Source organism: Chiroxiphia lanceolata, chromosome 12 (assembly GCF_009829145.1).
Source record: "Chiroxiphia lanceolata isolate bChiLan1 chromosome 12, bChiLan1.pri, whole genome shotgun sequence".
NCBI lineage: Eukaryota > Metazoa > Chordata > Aves > Passeriformes > Pipridae > Chiroxiphia > Chiroxiphia lanceolata.
Genome location: NC_045648.1, coordinates 328,223 through 346,855, shown reverse-complemented (window position 1 = coordinate 346,855; position 18,633 = coordinate 328,223). Strand labels below are relative to the sequence as shown.

At 65.4% G+C, this 18,633-nt stretch overlaps 2 protein-coding genes across 2 annotated transcripts; one reads left to right on the top strand and one right to left on the bottom strand.

Moving 5' to 3' along the window:
• The first annotated feature begins 1,160 nt into the window (after window positions 1–1,160).
• On the top strand, window positions 1,161–14,034 carry SEMA4B (semaphorin 4B). The gene is made up of 15 exons (XM_032700167.1): window positions 1,161–1,175; window positions 6,754–6,891; window positions 9,316–9,476; window positions 9,719–9,781; window positions 9,900–9,998; window positions 10,111–10,222; window positions 10,471–10,587; window positions 10,688–10,845; window positions 11,042–11,223; window positions 11,322–11,469; window positions 11,611–11,821; window positions 11,902–12,017; window positions 12,162–12,325; window positions 12,403–12,497; window positions 12,633–14,034. Exons 2-15 carry the CDS (start codon window positions 6,804–6,806, stop codon window positions 13,406–13,408), a joined length of 2,490 nt encoding a protein of 829 aa, XP_032556058.1. The 5' UTR covers window positions 1,161–1,175; window positions 6,754–6,803; the 3' UTR covers window positions 13,409–14,034.
• A 1,392-nt stretch (window positions 14,035–15,426) lies between these two features.
• On the bottom strand, window positions 15,427–18,544 carry LOC116793003 (calcium and integrin-binding protein 1-like). Its single transcript, XM_032700539.1, has 7 exons — window positions 18,443–18,544; window positions 18,213–18,247; window positions 17,655–17,757; window positions 17,136–17,289; window positions 16,785–16,903; window positions 16,624–16,712; window positions 15,427–16,339 (listed from the first exon to the last, which is right to left on the bottom strand). Exons 1-7 carry the CDS (start codon window positions 18,491–18,493, stop codon window positions 16,318–16,320), a joined length of 573 nt encoding a protein of 190 aa, XP_032556430.1. The 5' UTR covers window positions 18,494–18,544; the 3' UTR covers window positions 15,427–16,317.
• Window positions 18,545–18,633: the final 89 nt, after the last annotated feature.

Below are 18,633 nucleotides of genomic sequence, written 5' to 3'. Positions count from 1 at the left end.
CAGTCATCCCCCGCGAGGAAAGGACAAGAGCAGTCATGTGGCACAGGCCCAGGAAAGGCTCCAAACAAAGGCATCATCCGTCCATCCCTGGCTGCAGCCCAGCCACCCGCCCTGTGTCACACCAGTGTCCCCAGTGAGGTGTCCCAAGGGGAACTGGAAAGCTGGCAGGGCTGGCTATGGGGCTGGGGTCTCAGAGAGCGACGAGTTGGGGACCCAGCCAGGGGATGAGCAAGGACATGGAGGAGGGTCTGCATGTCATCCCCCCACCTGCAGGCAGCCCCATGTCTGCCCGTGGGCAGGGGTACCGGGGCGCTGATGGGGGCCACGCACCCAGTGGGGCAATGTGCCCCGTTTCCTTGTGGTGCCCCCAAATGTGGGAGCTGCTGGCCTGCAGGCTGGGGTGGGGGCTGCAGTCCCCCCTTCAGCAACCATCTGAGCCTCCTGAGCCTGCTGCAATGACCCTGCCCCGGGACCCATATGGGGACCCCTGCCCACCCAGCACTGACCAGTGTTTTGGTGCCCACTATCCCAGCAGCTGCTCTGGGCTCTGCTGACATCCAGCTGGCAGCCGCTGGCTCTGAGCATGCCACCGTGGGGACACCCATGGCCGTGGTTACCCCAAACCTCACAGAGCCATGGGTCACCATGAGGTGCCCAGAGCCATGAGTTACCCCAAAACTCCCAGAGCTGGGTGTCACTTCCAGGATCTCACCGTGATGCCTGGGGCCAAGTGTACAGGCACCAGCTGTCCCCACGGCCACCCTTGCTACTGGGCATCCTGAGAAAGGACCCCCAGTGGGTGCTGCCCGCCAGCCCCACGGCGCTGTGGGCCCCTGGCTGTGGAGAGGGGGCTGGGACATGCAGCCTCGGGGACACCAGCATGGCCCCATTTGGGCTAGTGTCACTCCAGCAACGGCGAGGGGGGTCACAGACCGACCCTACAGCTCCCGCCCCCAGAGCTGGGCCCGAGTCAGCCAGGAGCTGCCGCCCGGCCCCTGCCCCCCGGGACCCCCGGGCGGGGCGGGCCGGAACGGGGAGGGGCGGGGCGGCCTTTGTTGTGCCGCGGGCGGAGCCCCCGGAGCCGCCCCCGCACCGCCCCTCGGCGCCGGCGGGGAACACCCCGCAGCCCGCCCCGCTGCCGGCGGCGCCCGCCGCGCCCCGGAGCCGCCGAGCTGGTGAGCGGGGGGGGGCACCGGGCACGGGCGGGGATGTGTGTGAGAGAGAGAGAGAGAGGGAGAGAGTGTGTGTACGTGTACGGGCGACTGCGTGTGTGTGGAGCGTGTGCGTGGAGCGTGTGCGAGGTTGTGTGTGTGTGGCTGTGCGTATGTGTGCGGGGCTGTGTGTGTGTGTGTGTGCGGCTGCGCGTGTGTGTGTGTGCGGCTGTGCGCGTGTGTGTGTGTGTGCGGCTGTGCGCGTGTGTGTGTGTGTGGCTGTGCGCGTGTGTGTGTGTGTGCGGCTGTGCGCGTGTGTGTGTGTGTGGCTGTGCGCGTGTGTGTGTGTGTGGCTGTGCGTGTGTGTGTGTGTGGGGCTGTGTGTGTGTGTGTGTGCGGGGCTGTGTGTGTGTGTGTGTGCGGGGCTGTGTGTGTGTGTGTGTGTGCAGGGCTGTGTGTGTGTGCGGGGCTGTGTGTGTGTGCGGGGCTGTGTGTGTGTGTGTGTGTGCGGGGCTGTGTGTGTGTGCGGGGCTGTGTGTGTGTGCATGCACGGGGTGGTGTGTGCATGTGCATGGAGGTCCCCGAGAGATGGGTGCACAGGGGATGGTGGAGGGGCTGGGGTTGCGGGTGAGTGTGAGAATGTGTGTGTGTGACTGTGTGTGAGTGTGCACGTGTGTGCCTGTGTGTGTGTGACTGTGTGTGAGTGTGCACGTGTGTGCCTGTGTGTGTGTGACTGTGTGTGAGTGTGCACGTGTGTGCCTGTGTGTGTGTGTGACTGTGTGTGAGTGTGCACGTGTGTGCCTGTGTGTGTGTGACTGTGTGTGAGTGTGCACGTGTGTGCCTGTGTGTGTGTGTGACTGTGTGTGAGTGTGCACGTGTGTGCCTGTGTGTGTGTGACTGTGTGTGAGTGTGCACGTGTGTGCCTGTGTGTGTGTGTGACTGTGTGTGAGTGTGCACGTGTGTGCCTGTGTGTGTGTGTGACTGTGTGTGAGTGTGCACGTGTGTGCCTGTGTGTGTGTGTGACTGTGTGTGAGTGTGCACGTGTGTGCCTGTGTGTGTGTGTGACTGTGTGTGAGTGTGCACGTGTGTGCCTGTGTGTGTGTGTGACTGTGTGTGAGTGTGCACGTGTGTGCCTGTGTGTGACTGTGTGTGAGTGTGCACGTGTGTGCCTGTGTGTGTGTGTGTGAGTGTGCACGTGTGTGCCTGTGTGTGTGTGACTGTGTGTGAGTGTGCACGTGTGTGCCTGTGTGTGTGTGAGTGTGTGAGTGTGCACGTGTGTGCCTGTGTGTGTGTGACTGTGTGTGAGTGTGCACGTGTGTGCCTGTGTGTGTGTGACTGTGTGTGAGTGTGCACGTGTGTGCCTGTGTGTGTGTGACTGTGTGTGAGTGTGCACGTGTGTGCCTGTGTGTGTGTGACTGTGTGTGAGTGTGCACGTGTGTGCCTGTGTGTGTGTGACTGTGTGTGAGTGTGCACGTGTGTGCCTGTGTGTGTGTGACTGTGTGTGTGCATGTGTGTGCCTGTGTGTGTGTGACTGTGTGTGCCCGTGTGTGTGACTGTGTGAGTGTGCATGTGCGTGCCCGTGTGTGTGACTGTGTGTGTGCATGTGCGTGCCCGTGTGACTGTGTCTGTGCATGTGCGTGCCCGTGTGTGTGACTGTGTGTGGCTGTGCCTGTGCATTTATGTGTGCATGGGTAAGTGTGCATATGTGTGCACGTGTGTGTGGTGTGTGTGTGACTGTGTGCACCTGCATGTGAGTTTGCCTCTGTGTGTGTTTGTGAGTGTGCCCGTGTACACGCGTGTATGTATGTGCAAATGTGCTTGTGTGTATGTGCAGGGTGCAGGCACACCGGGGGCCATTCCCTCAGCCTGTTCCCAGACGTGTGTTTGCTGCCCAGGGCGTGAACACCCCGTGACCTCGCTGCGTGTGTTTACATGTGCTGGGTGTGCGTACGCCGTGGCTTGGCCGAGGGTGTGGAAGCGCAGGCACGGACGGTGCTTGGGATGGATGTCATTGGCTACTCGTGGGGAGGCATGTTAGTGCACGCTCAGGGGTGGGACACACGTGTGCGTGGTGTGTCCCACTGTGTGCTGTGCCCTGGACACCTGCACACGTGCTGTGTGTCACAGGCGTGTGGCCACAGCACCTGAGGAAGTATTGGGGCCCAGGCATCCCCTGGGCTGGGGGTGCAGGGAGAGTCAGCATCCCGTGGGCTGTCAGGTCACTCCATGGGCCCCAGTGCCTGCTCCACTTGGGCCTGGGGCTGCTTGGGGGGTGGCACCCCCTCTGATCCAGGCATCACCATGGCAAGGGTAGCAAGGGTGCCGTGGGACCAGTGCTTGTTTGGGGTCTACAGAGCCTAAACTGGCTGGGAAGGGGGCACCCATCCCTGAGCCAGAACCCCCCATTCCTGCACTCCAGGGTTCCGATGTGCCTGCACTTGGGGCCCACCACCTTGCTGCCCACCAAGGGTGCTCGCTGCCAGGGGTGCCTGCTGGCTCTGCTCTGCCCTGTGCCAGGGGTGCCTGACAAGCAGTAGGGGCTCAGGGAAGCATCCCATGTATCCTGCAGTCCCCTGGGCAGGCAGTGCAGAGGTGCAGGCACTGGGGGACAACTAGACTGTGGGGATACCCCATGGCCCTCAGAGCTGAGCCTCTAACGTTGTGCAGGAGCAATTGGACAAGTGTGTGGTTTGGGGTGCCCGGTGCCCTGGGTGCAGGGTCCCCCACAGCACCCTGCTGGGGCAAAGGGGCCTCTGTGGGGCAGTGAGGGGCTTGCTGTGTGCCACCATCAGACAGCATCAGCACCCCAGCCTGGAGGTCCTGGCCACGGAGTCTGGTGGCGGGCTAGGGTCATGGTGGCAGCCCAGTTTTGTCCCATGGGAGGCTCTTGGCTCAGGCAGGGTGTCACAGCTGGTGCACACGGAAGGAGGGATGCCTCGGGGCCCTGTGGGGAGCCCTCATGCCGCAGGCCAGAGGCTGCCCCAGCCCCTCATCCTGCTTGAGGCCTCTCCTGGGGGGCTGGTGGGAAGCAGCAAAGCTGAGCCATGCTCCAGCTGTGGCCATGCCTCCAGGTATCCCCATGCAGAGAGACCTGCGATCTCCGAGCAGCTGGTGCTGAGCAGCTGGAGCATCTGTGACTCGGCAGGGCCCACAGCCACACGCTGCAGGTGTGTGTCACGCGTGCTCACACGCTGTGCATGTGTATGGCCAGGAGGAGGGACCGCCTGCTTCTGTCTGGCAGCTCCCACAGCCAGCCGAGCTGGGGGCGCGTGTGTGAGCCCCGGGAGCTGGGGAGAGCCCAGGCGCGTGGGCTGCGTGCGAGCCGGGTGTGGGTCTCTGAGCAGGGGCCATGCCCACACTGCTGCCCATGCTGGGGCAGGCTGTGGAGGAAGGTGGGAATACACAGGCAGCAGCAAAATCGAGGCACACGCAGCCCTGTCTCCGTTCCCTGCAGGCAGCAGCATCACTCAGCTCCACCACCACCTTCCCAGGCACCCGCTGCCAGTGGAACAGGGCGGCAGGAGCTGGCTTTGGAATTTGGTGCAGAAACCACCACCCCACCTGCCCACTGACCCTAGGCTGTGTGTTTTGGTGCTGCCCAGACACCCGGAGTGGTTTCCCCATCGCTGGCAGCAAGCAGGGAGGGTGGCACGGCCACCGCACGAGTGCGTGCCAGTGCCTGCAGCGGGGCACAGGGCACGCACGGGCCTGCGCGGGTGCAGAGTGGGACAGGGTGCTGCGGGTGCCTCCGGCACTGCCCCACTGGCAGCTGCGTGGGCAGGACGGGAGATAAATGGGAGTTTGGCGTAAACAGCCCCAGCTGCCAGCAGCACTGGAGCGGCACTTAAAGGCACAGGCTCTGGCCTGGCTCCACTGCCTGCTCCTGCCCTCCCTTCCCACTCTGCCTTCCCTCCCTCCCTGCTTGACCCTTCCCTCCTTCCTTGCCTCCCCCTTCCTTTCCCTCCTGCTCCTGTCCCCCCTGCCCACCCCAGAGCAGCTGCCCCCACGGAGGGGTCCTGTCCTTGCTGTGTGCCATCCCACCGTGGTGTTGGCACTGCACTCCCACAGCCATGTACAGGTGACGGCTCAGACCGCAGAGTCCCCCAGGGTGCCATGGGGAAGGGGGCCATGTCTGCAAGGGGAGTGCCTGCTCCCACCCCACACAGGGTGACATGCCTGGCTGACTCCTGTCTGTCTGTGGCACTTCCCGGGCAAAGGGTGCTGATAAGGCCGGGGTGGAGCTGTGGGGCTGTCCCGGGCCTGGGAAGGAACGTCGGGCTTCGTCAGGCACGGCGGGAGCAGCAAGAACAGGAAGGAAGCAAGGCCAAGGGGGACAGCGGGGTACCCCACAGCTCCAGCCCCTGAGCATCAGGTACAGCCCAGGAGCGGGCACTGTCCAGGAATGCTGAACAGGCAGAGTGTGAGAGTGTGGGCACAGTTGTTCCAGGAATGTGGGCACAGCCATTCAAGGAGCATGGCTGCAGTTGTCCGGGGAGTGTGGGGAGTGCTCCTCCTATGCAGGGGGCTCACAGGGTGTCCCACCAGTGGGGTGCCAGGGCTGGGACTGGCCAGGCAGGGCATGCGTAGTGTTGGGAAGGGCAGCGGTGGGCACCCCAACCCCAAGAGAGCTGTCTGCTGCAGGGTAGCCCCCAACCTCCATCCCTCTGTCCCCCTGTCACCCCATTGCCATGGCGATATGAGGAGCTGTAATTAATAACAGTTGCGTGGGAGCTGCTGGCTGGGCGGGCAGCACTCCCGGGGATGTGGGGACTGCAAATCCTCCCCACACCTTGGCCGGGAACAAAGCCCACCGAGGGCCCGGGCAAAGGGTCCTGCCCAGCACTGCCTGCTCGGCAGCATGGCCACACCAGGACCCTCGGGACGGGCACAGGGGGTGGCAAAGGATGTGTCCCCTCTGCCGGGTGCTGCCTGTGGGGACACCGGTACCAGCCAGTTCTGCCCGTGGCAGGACTGGCACAGGCACCCCGTGGGACCCCACTGTTCCCGAGGGAGGGCAGGGAGCGCTAGGCTGTGCCAGGCAGAGCCCTCAGCCCCAGCAGAGCGGCCACGGGGCACAGCCCGAGCTGAGGGGCTGGGGGGGGCTCTGGCAGCATCCGTGGGGCCGAGCTGTCCCCAGGGCAGAGACACCCCCAGCCAGTCCCTCCCGGGCCATCCCCGGGGTCCTGGGTCCGCCGGTTCTCCCTGCCGCGGGGATGGAGGGAGGTGCGGGGAGTGGCGGGGACAAAGCCCCGTCCCCTCCGGACCGTGACGGCCGCGGGGCGGGGACCAGGGCCCGGTCCCACCGGGGCGGAGCGGGGGCGGTACCGGCGGGAAACCGGCCGCCTCCTCTTCCGAGCGACCCGCCCCGCCCGGGGCACCGGCGGGACTGGCGCAGCCGGAGCGGCTCGGTACGGCGGGGAACGGCTCGGCAACAGATCGGTAGCGCTCGGTCCGGTTCGGTGCGGCCGGGCGGGGCTCTGCGCGTGGCCACCCCTCCCGGTGCCGAGTGGCGGGCGGGCAGCCCCGGGGCCGGGCGGGCGGCGGGGTCGAACCGGACCGTACTGTACCGTACCGAGTCTCTGAGCTCCTTCTCTTCCTGCAGGTCTGCAGCGCCCGGGCGGCTTCGCGGCGGCGGCGGAGGCTCGGCCCGGGATGGCGACCCGGCCGGTACTGCCGGTCCTGGCTGCGCTGCTGCTCTCGGCGGCTCCGGAGCCCGTCCCGCGGGTCAGCCTGCCCTACGGTGAGTGTCCGCTAACCTTCGGTGGGTGAGGGCCCGCCGGCACCGGGGAGGGGGGTCAGCCCTCGCCGGGGGCTCTGGCAGGCGTCCCCACTGGGGCGGCGGAGCGTCCCACGTCCCCCCGGGCTCCTCGCACCGCGGGACGGGGCGGCCCCGCGTGGAAACGCCGTGTGACAGTGCCGAGGCTGCACAGCCCCTGCCAGCTCCCCGGGACACGGGGGGACACGGGGACCCCCTCGTCAGCGGATCATGGACCGAGGGCTGGGGCAGAGCCCCGGGGATGCTGTGGGGCACAGGGACACACGTCTCTGTGTCCAGACCCGCACCTAGGGCAGGAGGGTCTGGGGCACCCAGGGGTGCTCATGTCCCTGCACGCAGGGCAGTGGTAGCAGCCGTGTCCTGTACAAGATGGGATGGGCTGAGCCGGTCGGGGGGCTCTGCCTGTGGGTCCCCTCCCTGCTGAGTGTGTCCCCGGGGCTCCCCCAGCCCTGTACTATGCTGTGCTCAGCTCCGGGCAGCCCCAGGCCCCATTGAAGGCCCCCGTCAGCCACATGGCCCCAGAGCACTGAGGGTTGTGCTGGGCAGGGGCTGGGGAAGGACATCTGGGAGGGTGCTCAGTTAGGCAGAGCCCTCACGAGTGGGGAGCCTGGCTGCAGCCCCCTCCTGCCCTGCAGAGCTGGCACAGGGTGGGATAGCAGTGGGGCATGCTCCTTGGGCTCAGCCTTGGCAGCTGTGCTGGGACGGGGGGGCTGCCCACGGGTGTCCAGACTGGCTGCACTGCCAGGAGAAGGTGGCTGGATCCAGCTGCTCCCGGCCAGTGGAGCCCATCCCGTCCTGTGCTGGGCAGGGCCTGGGAGGGTGCCGTGGTTTGGGCAGCTGGGAGCACTCCCTGGCTCAGCACGCTGTGGCTCGCTGGTGTGGACGTGGCCCCACCACGTGCTCCTGTGACCGCTGGCCATGGCCGTGGTGGCACCAGCAGATGTGGGACCCGCCGAGCTGGATGGGAGGCTGGAAGCGAGCACAATGACCAGCTTGGCATTGTGCTGTGCTGTGCTGTGCTGCCCAGCCCTGCCTGCACAGAGCGGTTCTGCCCGTGCTCTGCCCACCTGAGAGGCTATGGGGCTGCAGCCACAGGCAGTGCCTGGGGGTCCCAGCTGGACCCCAGCACTGCAAGAGGAGCTGGGCAGGAGGCATGGGCCAGTGACTGGTGTGTGCCCAGTGATGGCTCCCGTGGAGCATGGCTGCATGGGGCTGCAGTTAGTGGGAGGGAGGAGCTGGGAGCTGCTCCCCTGGGAGCGCTGGATGTGCCTGCAGCAGGTTTGTCTGGAAGAAGCAGGTCGTGTCCTGACAGGCCCCTGGCAGCCGCACCAGCAGCTCCCCATGTCAGGACAGCTCTGCAGGGTGCAGGGGCCCTGCTGCCCCTCTGCTGCCGTGCCCACCACAGGTGACATCGTCCCAGCACTGGGGTGCAGGACCCCTTGCAGGGGATGCCCTGGGGCATTGACTTCCCTCTCTCTGCACCACTGTGGGAGAACTGGAGTGGGTGCTGGGGCAGGGGCCAACTGAGTCCCCCAGGGTAGGGGAGATGCTGCCCCATTCAGAGGCATTTGAGGTGTGTGGAGCGATGGGGGGGAGAGCAGCAGGGTCCTGCCCCTCAGCACTGTTGCCTCACAGGTCCTCAAGTGCTTGTACTGGCTCTTACCTGGCAGGGACTGACAGGAGCCCCAGGGCTATCCTGGTGGGGCTCTGGGAGCAGGCAGGGGGTCGGGGGAGGTCGGAGAGTTCCCAGAGTGTCAGAGGTCAGGGAAGTTGGCAGTATGAGTCAGCCCAACGTGTCTCGCTGACACAGCCAGGCCCATCTGATTCAGAGCAGCAGCAGGAGAGGAAGGGTTTCCGGGGCCAGGCCACCCACGCGGGACAGGACGGGACGGGCACTCCCTGACTCAGCACAGCCACTGCCCGTGTCCGGCACAGGCTGAGCCCCAAGGGCCAGGGTGGGCAGCACCGGGCTGAGCCCTGCATCCAGCACAGGCTGAGCTCTGTGAGCCGGGGCAGGGAGATGCTCTCCCTGCTGCGATGATGGGGTCCCTGTGGGCCCAGGCTGGGCTGAGCCTCCTGCGCCACGGGGCTGAGCCCTGGGGCTGTGCGCAGCTGGGCAGCTGCCCCAGTGCTGGGCAGGGCTGCTGCAGCATCCCCAGGGCCTGGACACAGCAGTGCCTCATGGCTGCCCTCGGGCACTATTGTGGCCGTGCACAGTTCACCGCAATGTGTGTGGTGCCACATGTGTCTGGCAGCATAGGCCAGATCCAGCCCTGGTTGCTCTGGGTGGGTGGCACGGCTGAGGTGCTGAGCAGAGGGGCCGTGGTGAGGAGTCTTGGGGGTCAAGTGCCCATATGAGGCTGATGCCAGTCACTGTCCTCCCAACAGACTCAGCCGAGCGGGTGGTGCAGCGGTTTGAGGCACCCGGCGTGTCCAACTACACGGCCCTGCTGCTGAGTCCGGACGGCAGGACCCTCTACCTGGGGGCACGGGAGCTGCTTCTCGCCCTTAACACCAGCCACTTCCAGCCCGGTGCCCCGGCTCGAAGGGTGAGCTTAGGGATGGGATGGGCTGCCCGCAGGGAGGGAGGGGGCACCTAGCCAGCTGGAGTGCAGGGGCTGCCCTCCCCACCAGCATTTTGGGTCTGAGTGAGCTGCTGTATTCAGGAGCAGCCACCCCGGAGCAGGATGGTTGGTGTGGGGAGGACGTGGGTGCTGGGGATGAGACCAAGGAAGGTGTGGGTGGACCAGGCATAGACAAGGGGCTCCCAGTGACTGTCCCCTCTCCACAGTTGCTATGGAGTGCAGATGAGGAGAAGAAGAGGCAGTGTGTGTTCAAGGGCAAGGACCCCCAGGTGAGCCCCACTACCAGTGGCTGTCAGGGGCTGCGGTGGAGTGGGCAGTGCCCGTGCAGGGGGGATGCGGGTGGGAGGGCTGAGCCAAGGGCTGAGCCGGCTCCTCTGACCCCTGCAGAGGGACTGTCACAACTACATCAAGCTGCTGCTGCGGCTGAACAGCACCCACCTGTACACCTGTGGGACCTGTGCCTTCAGCCCAGCCTGCGCCTACATTGTGAGTACAGGAGCAGGGCCCCACTCAGGTCCCCCCACGCTGATGGGGCCCTTCAACGGGGTCCTGGGCACTGGGGTGAGCACTGCCAGCTCACAGCTTTGTCCTGTTGCAGAACATGCAACACTTCAGCCTGGAGCGGGATGTGTCAGGGAAGGTGCTGCTGGAGGATGGGAAGGGACGCTGCCCCTTCGACCCCGAGTACCGCTCCACGGCTGTCATGGTCGGTAAGGCACAGTGCCCTGGAACTCTCACTCTCCCTGTGCTGCCTCAGGACCCTTGCCCTCCCTGCGCCACCCTGGCACCCTCACCCTCCCTGCAGTGCTCTGCGGCCCTCGCCCTCCTCCCTGTGTCTCACCCTCCCTGCATCTGCCCCACCAAGCTGAGCCAGGGCCGGGCTGTCATGGACCCTGGTGGGGAGCGGGGCCGTGCCAGTGGCATGTGCTGGGTCTCAGCAGGAGCATCTCTTTGGTAGATGGAGAACTCTATGCCGGGACTGTCAGCAACTTCCAGGGCAATGAGCCGACCATCTCCCGCAGCCAGGAGAACCGCATTGCCCTCAAGACCGAAAATTCCCTCAACTGGCTGCAGGGTAAGCGCTGGGGATGGCACGGTTGGTCAAGGTCCTCATCCCCCAGAGCATGGGAAGCTGGGGATAGGGCCAGTAGTGCTAAGGGTCCCTGTGTCCCCAGACCCCGTGTTCGTGGGCTCAGCCTACCTGCGCGAGAGCCTCCCTGCCGGCAACCCCGAGGGCGACGACGACAAGGTCTACTTCTTCTTCAGTGAGACTGGGAAGGAGTTCGACTACTTCGAGAACACCATTGTCTCCCGCATTGCACGTGTGTGCAAGGTGGGCACAGAGCAGTGGGGATGCCTGGGGGACTGTGCCTGGGATATGATTCACTGTTGGGGTGGGGGGTATGTGGTGGGAGCACCCTGCACATTTCCAGCTCTCAGTGCCTGGACCCCTACTCCACTCACCCAGCCCCTGAGGCTCCCCGTGGCCACAGCTGTGGTGTCACGCCCTGACCCGCTGTGCCACACAGGGGGACCAGGGCGGGGAGCGCGTGCTGCAGCGGCGGTGGACGACCTTCCTGAAAGCTCAGCTGCTCTGCTCACACCCCGAGGACGGGTTCCCCTTCAATGTGCTGCAGGACATCTTCGTGCTCACCCCGGCTGAGCTGCGCTGGAGGGACACGCTCTTCTATGGGGTCTTCACCTCACAATGGTGAGTGACAGGGACCTGGGCCACTGCGGGGGGCAGTGCAGGGGGTTCAGCAGAGGCAGAGGCCTGATCTTACCACGGGCTCTGCCTCTCCCCACCAGGAACAAGGGGGGGCTGGGCTCGGCTGTCTGTGCCTTCCCCATGCGCAGCGTGCAGCGTGCCTTTGGTGGGCTCTACAAGGAGGTGAACCGTGAGACGCAGCAGTGGTACACGGACACTGGCCCGGTGCCAGAGCCCCGGCCAGGCACAGTAGGTGCCCCCTCGGCGCCTGCCCGAGCGCAGGACGCGACACAGCCCCTCGCGCTCTCCTGGTCCTGGCGGCCGCCACAGCAGAGCCGCCCACCCACCCGCTGCCCTGAGGACTACCGAGCCCCTTCCTCTCCCCCACAGTGCATCACCAGCCACACGCGGCACCTCAAGATCAATTCATCGCTGCAGATGCCAGACCGGGTGCTGAACTTCATCAAGGACCACTTCCTGATGGACAGCCCAGTGCGCAGCCAGCCGCTGCTGCTGCAGAGCCGCCGGCGCTACCAGCAGATCGGCGTGCACCGCGCGCAGGGCCTGCACGGCACCTACGACGTCCTCTTCCTGGGCATGGGTGGGTACAGGCAGGCTCTGGTGGGGCAGGGTGTGCACTGTGCGCCCCGGCCCCACTCAGCACTGCCCCTCTGTTCACAGATGATGGGCGGCTGCACAAGGCTGTGCGAGTGAACCACGGCGTGCACATCATCGAGGAGATCTGCCTCTTCCCTGACGGGCAGCCCATTCTCCAGCTGCTGCTGGACCAGGACCAGGCAGGAGCCAGGGCAAGGGGGGAGGGACACGGGGGGCTCAGCCTGCATGAGGCAGGTCCTGTTTGTGGGCTGGGTGACAGAGACCTGGGAGGGCAGGGGTGCGCAGGAACCCACCCCCTGACGCTGCCGTGTTTCTTCTCACAGGGCCTTGTCTATGCAGCCACCTACACAGCAGTGGCCCAAGTGCCCTTTGCCAACTGCAGCCTGTACCGCAGCTGTGGGGAGTGTGTGCTGGCACGGGACCCCTTCTGTGCCTGGAGCCGTGGTGCCTGCCGCAGGGTCACCCAGCACCCCCCAGCACACCCACAGTAAGTGCTGCACCCATTCTCCTCCATTCCCCTGCATCCCGCAGCACCCCACTGCCCTGACACCTGTCTGTCCCCAGGCTCTGGGCACAGGACATCGAGGACGCTGACACGGAGCGGCTCTGCCAGCTGGCCAATGCCTCCCAGCCCCGTCCCCGCATCCTCCTGCCCCCAGGCGAGTTCCTGTGGGGGCTACCATGGGACTGGGTGTCTCAGGGACTCCCACACATCCCAGGCTCCCAATCTGCACCCCCATTACTCCCCCATCCGCATCCAGGGTCCCCTCGCTGACCGTGAGTTCTGTCCGCAGCCTCGGGTGCCCCATGCCAACGGATCCAGCTGCCGCCCAACGCGGTGCGGCCGCTGCCGTGCCGGCTGCTCTCCAACCTGGCCTCGCGGCGCTGGCTGCACGACGGGGCACCTGTCAACGCGTCCTACTTGGTGCTGCCCGACGGGGCCCTCATCCTGGTGGGGAGCCCCGAGCGTGCAGGCACCTACGAGTGCTGGTCACTGGAGGAGGGATTCCACAAGCTGATGGCCAGCTACTGTGTGAGCGTGCAAGAGCTGGGCCATGGGCCGCTGGACCCTGGCAGGAAGGTGGCCTCCGGCCACGATGCCCTGGAGACGGTCAGCACGTCCCGGAGCACCTCGGCAGTGGGCAGCGCCGCAGCACGGCTGGATGGCAAGACCTACTGGACTGAGTTCCTGGTGATGTGTGTGCTCTTCGCTGCCGCCGTCTTTGTGCTGGCCCTCTTTGTCCTGCACCGGCACCGCGATGGCATGAAGGCCTTGCTGGAGCCTGGAGACCCGAGCCGGCACCAGAAGCCACCTCGCAAGCCAGTGGAGAGCCTGCCCCTGAATGGCAGCAGCTTGCCCAGTGCAGCATCTGAGCACAAGGGCTACCAGGCCCTGCAGGACAACTACATTGTCAGCACCCCAGTGCACGAGCCCTCGGGCACACCACGCGCCTTCTCTGAGTCAGAGAAGAGGCCCCTCCATGTCCGAGACAGCTTTGTGGAGGTGTCTCCTGCCTGCCAAAGACCCCGGGTGCGCCTGGGCTCTGAGATCCAGGACTCAGTGGTGTGACGAGGATGAGAGCCAAGCCCTCGCCCGTGACCACCTCTGCTCTGCTGAGCCTCACCGGACCGTGCCGCGGCCGGGGTCTGTGTTGTCTGTGTGTGCATGCCTGGAGCCTGGTGTCTGTGGCCTGCGGCAGCACCCACCAGCCAGTGGGGTCTGGACCCCCGGGAGCTCCCTGGGCATCACCTCGGTACTGGCAACGGTGGGTGTGAGGGGTACTCCATGCCTTCCAGGGATGTCTGCGGGACTGTGCCAGCCCAGCGTCCCCACGGGGGAATGGACACAGTGCCTGGCTCGGGCTGCTGGTGTGGCCCCGGCTCCACAGGGCCCAGACCCCCTCTATGCAGAGGGCAGGAGGGGGCGGCCACAGCCCCCTCGCACCCCGACTCACTGTGATGTCCTGCTGTGGGACCCAGGGCCACACGTGCGGCCAGCTGGTGCCGGCCCCGTGGCATGTGCTGTGTGTCTGTGTTTGGTTCATTTTTAATACGTGGAAAATGTGAATCGTGTCCAGGGAAGGGGGCAGGGAGCAGCTCCCCCTGCACCGGGTGGGCAGGGACACCCTCATGGCCCCATGTGCGTGTGCAGAAATGTCAGTGGTTTTTATATAAAGTCCAGGTGTCTCCTTTGGACATATGTGTGTGCAGTGGGGCTGGGCGACTTCCCAGGCTGGAACCATCCTGGTGGCCCCATGGAGAGGAGCCGTGTCCGGCTCTTGGTGCAGTTGGGGGAAGATCTGCTGTGGCTGCACCTCACTCAGTCAGGGCAGGAGGGCCATGCTGGCTGTCAGACTTGCAGAGTCCCCATGTGCTTGGCTGAGCATTGGGCCAGGGCACATGGGGCCCTGCAGCGCAGTGGCTGTGTGCCTGCCCAGGGCTGTGCCAAGGGTCCCTGTGACCCTCTGGCAGGGTGTCACTTGAGCAGCTGTCGGCTGTCTTGGGGCAGTGCCTGGAGCCCCATGCTGTGAAGGGCAGCGTGGTGGAGGCAGAGTGGGGCTGATACTGTCTTGACACCATGAGAAGCTGTGGAAGGCAGAGGTGAACAGGACTAAGAAAACTTGGTGCCTGGGGCTGGGAGCAGAGCAGCCTCCAGCAAGAAGGGGCTGTGGCAGCCCCCTTCCCCAGGACCATGGTGTTGTCCTGCACATGGGACCCACTGCCCATCTAGAGAGCAGCAGGTCCTTGTCCCCATCCCACCCGGCTGTAGGCAGACCCCAGCTGCTTTGCTGGCAGGACCTGACTCCATGGTGACTGAGGACCAGGACTGGGACTACGGTGCAGTGCTGCTCATGAGCCCTTACACACCTTCACGCCTGGGAAGCACCAGCTGCACCAGGACGGGGCTGACGGAAGCAGTGAGTGCTGCATAGAGCTGGCGTGTTGAGGCAGGATCACCCCCAGGGCCCAGCACTGCCTCACTCCCAGCTGGACCTGCACACTGTATTTCCTGCCCAGCCTGTTCTGGGACATCAAAAAAGCCACCGGAGGCGTTGGCTGGTGCGTTGCCAGCAGACACGGCCCTGGGGCCACAGGGGTACAGGCCTTGGCGGGCAGATACCGTCAGCTACACGGGGCATTGAGCTGGAAGGGCCAACAGCACAAGGAGCGGGAGACAGAGTGTGAGAAACAGCCATGCCAGTGCCCCAAGCTGCTTCTTCCCAGCACAGGGGCTCTGCAGGGCCAGCTGGACCCCAGGCCCAGGCCCCGCACAGGCTGCGGGCCAGGGCAGAGCCGGTGGCCGAACAGGCACAAAGGGCCCCAGCGCTGCCCACAGCGAAGGTCCCGCTCGCCTGGCCGGCATTTCCCTCAGAAGCACCGAGATCTTTGTGCTGCCCAGAACAATCCCATCATGGAGGAGGGAGGGAGGAAGGCAGGGAGGTGGCCATGGAAAGGGCTGTCACCGCACAGGACATGGGACCTGTCCCACAGTGGTGGCTCGTATACGGGCAGACGGGCCTGGCAGGGGCCCGTGTCCCAAGCACCCTCGTGGCACCCGTCCCGCAGCCAGACAAAGGCAGCAAAGAGTGAGGGTGAAACCAGAGCCCTTTATTTGTGTCCTCACAGGGGCTGGGGGAGGAAGAGGCCGGCGCAGCCAAGCAGCTGCTGGGCTGGAGCCAGAGAAGGGGCAGAGAGGGAAAGGGAGGAAGAGGAGAACAGGCTTTGAGAACGGTCAGTGCTGAGGCAGCACGGGGGAGTCCAGCTGCGCACCCGTGGGCTGTGCCAGTGGGGAAGGAATGTGTCCTGTGCAGCCGTGGGGGGACAGCTCTGCTGTGGGTTGGCACCTGTACAGTGACACTTGGGTTATTGCTCAGAGAAACGGCCCCGTTTGGGTTATTGCTCAGGAAAAACGATCCACAACTTGGTTATTGCTCAGAGAAATGAATCTATGTGGCAGCAGGAACGCTCCCAGGAAGATGAGGAAGCTGAGAAGAGGCTGGAGAGGGAGGCAGCTCTCTGCCTGCTGCTGAAAGGCACGACTTGGAAATTGGTCTTTAGGGATTTGGGAATTGGTCCCGAGGGCAGGGAGGGGCTGTGCTGGCGCAGAGTGGCCCCAGGCAGGAGCAGCTCAGCCTCCCCACCTGCAGAGCTGCCCTTAGACTGCATATGGAGTCAAACTGGTGCTGGGAGAGCAGAGGGGCTGCAGGAGAGGCAGATTCCTGGGGCCCCCCACTGCCAGGCACCTGAGAGGAAAGCAGGAGGGCTCCTGCCCAAGGCACTGTGGCATTGCTGGGCCAGTGAGGGGCCAGGCCTGTGCTCTCTGAAGGAAAAAATGGCTGAGCCCACAAGGAGCTGCAGGAGCCAGAGGAGCGCTGGAGGAACTGGAGGAGTGGTGGAGAAACTGGAGGAATGATGCTGGAGGAACTGGACAAGTGGTTCTGGAGGAACTGGAGGAGTGGTGCTGGTGAGCCACGGGGCTCACAGGACGATCTTGAAGGAGCTGCAAGAGACACAACAGGTTCTGCACCTCCTCGCTGGGTCATACAAAGAGTTTGCGAGCGCCCACTGCTGCAGGGACCCACGTTCCCATGTGGGAGAGGCTCTGCAGAGCCAGCTTGGGATGCAGAGCCAGCTTGGGATGCAGCTCGCTCTGCCATTGTGGCAGACCTGGCAGAGGGCAGCCCTGCCCTCCTGCCACCGTGAGCTCTGCCCCAGCTCAGCAACTGGGACAATGAACCCCCAGACAGGCCCTGGGATAGGCTGTGCTGCTGGGCACCAGCGCACCTGGCAAAGTCTGGGGAGCGGGAGACGACATGCTGGAACTCGGAGAGGTTGATGGTGCCGTCCTTGTCGATGTCAGACTCCTCCAGGATCTGGGGGGAAAGGGGATGGTGAGCTCTGTGCCTGGGGCTGTGCAGTGTCCGTGCCCTGCCCGACGCGCTCACGTTTTGGATGAGCTGCTCCATCTCCGCCCTGCTCAGCCGGGACTCCTCGCCCTGCCCCGTCAGGCAGTTCACCAGTTGCTCCAGGTCCTTCCTGTCCAGAGTCCCATCGTCGTCAAAGTCTGTGGGGACAGGAAAGGTACCTTTTGGCAGGGCCACAGAGACCCCAGGGAGTCACAAGCACCAGCACTGCGCAGCTTCATGCGCATCACTGTGCCAAAACAGCCATTCCCACAAGGAGTTCCTAAAGCCACCGTCCCCATGGGTGGCTCTCCTGAACATGGATTCATCCCCCCATCCCCTCTTCCCTGAGGTGTGGGGACCCCAGGAGACAGCAGCGGCCCCAAGCCTTACCAAAGATGCGGAAGGCATAGTGGGATTTGATGTCGAAGGTGGCAGAGTCACTGAAGACACTCAGCATGTCAAGGAAGTCTTCAAAGGACATGCTGTTGTCCCCAGCCTCTGAGGTGGAGAACACATGGCAGATCCGGTGCTGGAAGGGGTTTGCCTGTGGACACAGGAATGGCTCAGGCAGGGCTGGGCTGGGCTGGCTTCCTCCGGCACACACCGGCCGTGGCTGCTCCTCCAGCAGCTGAGCAAGTGCCCCACTCTGCCACCAGTGCGGCACCCACAGCACAGCTGAGCCTGTCCTGTGCCTCCTGGGATGTGCTGCAGGGATCCCTGGGATCCATGGCACAGCAGGAGGAGGATCCCCGGGATCCTCAGCAGCTCACTGGGGACAAGGAAGCTGTTTGTGGGCACAGCTGAGGGCAGAGCATTGGCACGGTGAGGCCGTAGTGGGTAAACCGAGGCCCTGCCCAAACATGCCCCCACCCGGGAGCAGAAGCGTCCTGAGTGTGCCAGGCACCGTACCCGCAGCTCAGGCAGCGTCAGGATGTGGCTCTTGGGAACCCGCGCGGAGCAGGCGTTCTCCCGCTCCTGCTTTGGCAGCAGTTCACTGAACCTCTTGTAGGCACTTGAAGAGGAAAGAACAAGAGCGGTTCTGTGGTGCTCCCGGGATGGCAGCAGCCCCTCTGGGCACCCGCAGCGTTTCGCAGGGCCGGGCGGGTGCACGCCGGCCCGGGGGTCCCCCAGCTGCTCCCGGGGCCAGGGAGAGGAGCCGGCCTGGTGCTGCCCGCCCCAGGGCTGGGGATTCACAGGGGGCTCGGGGCGGCTCCGCAGTCCCCACCCCGCCCGTCAGGGCGGACCCGGCCCGGCCCGCGCCACCGGCAGCACCCGCGGACCTTTGCCCTGTGACACCCCACTGTCAGGGAACGGCACTGGCACCTCCCGGCTCAGCGGGGCATCACGGCGGAACGGTAGCCCCGGGGCAGGGCCGGGCCCTCCGCGACCCCCAGCACAGCCCGAGGCCCCGGGACTACGCGGGGCCGAGGGTCTGCACCCACATCCCGCCCCACAGGCAGTACTTACAGCAGGATCTCCTGCTTGCTCAGGAACGTCAGCTCCTGCGGGGAGAGTGCGGGTCAGCACCGGGCACCGGGGTCAGTACCGGGGTCAGCACCGGGCACCGGGGTCAGGGCCTGACCCGAGGCAACGCAGCCCTGGGTCCCTCGGCCTGTGGGCAGCTGCCTCCCGGGGTCATGCCGCCCCCGTGTCCCCCCGGCCGCCCCTCTCCGCCGGTGCCGGTGCCGGTGCCGTACCTGGTACTCGCCCAGCGCGTCCCGCGGCAGCAGACTGGCCGAGCCGCCCATGGCGCCGCTTCCGCCACCTGTCACTCACCCGCTGCCGTGGCGACGCCCCGCGGCCAGACAGCCACGCCCACCCGTCCGCGTAGCCCCGCCCTCCCGGCGGACCCCGGGTCCGCGGGTTCGCGGCTGAGCCCGCCCCGCAC

Bases quoted from the DNA above. Each gene is read 5' to 3' on its own strand.
- SEMA4B (XM_032700167.1), top strand. From the start codon at position 6,804: ATGGCGACCCGGCCGGTACTGCCGGTCCTGGCTGCGCTGCTGCTCTCG. The intron at 9,999-10,110 runs GTGAGTACAGGA...GTCCTGTTGCAG, and splicing joins GCCCAGCCTGCGCCTACATT to AACATGCAACACTTCAGCCT. The intron at 12,326-12,402 runs GTAAGTGCTGCA...GTCTGTCCCCAG, and splicing joins CACCCCCCAGCACACCCACA to GCTCTGGGCACAGGACATCG.
- LOC116793003 (XM_032700539.1), bottom strand. From the start codon at position 18,493: ATGGGCGGCTCGGCCAGTCTGCTGCCGCGGGACGCGCTGGGCGAGTAC. The intron at 17,758-18,212 runs GTAAGTACTGCC...TTCCTCTTCAAG, and splicing joins AGCAAGCAGGAGATCCTGCT to TGCCTACAAGAGGTTCAGTG. The intron at 17,290-17,654 runs GTACGGTGCCTG...CTGTGTCCACAG, and splicing joins TGACGCTGCCTGAGCTGCGG to GCAAACCCCTTCCAGCACCG.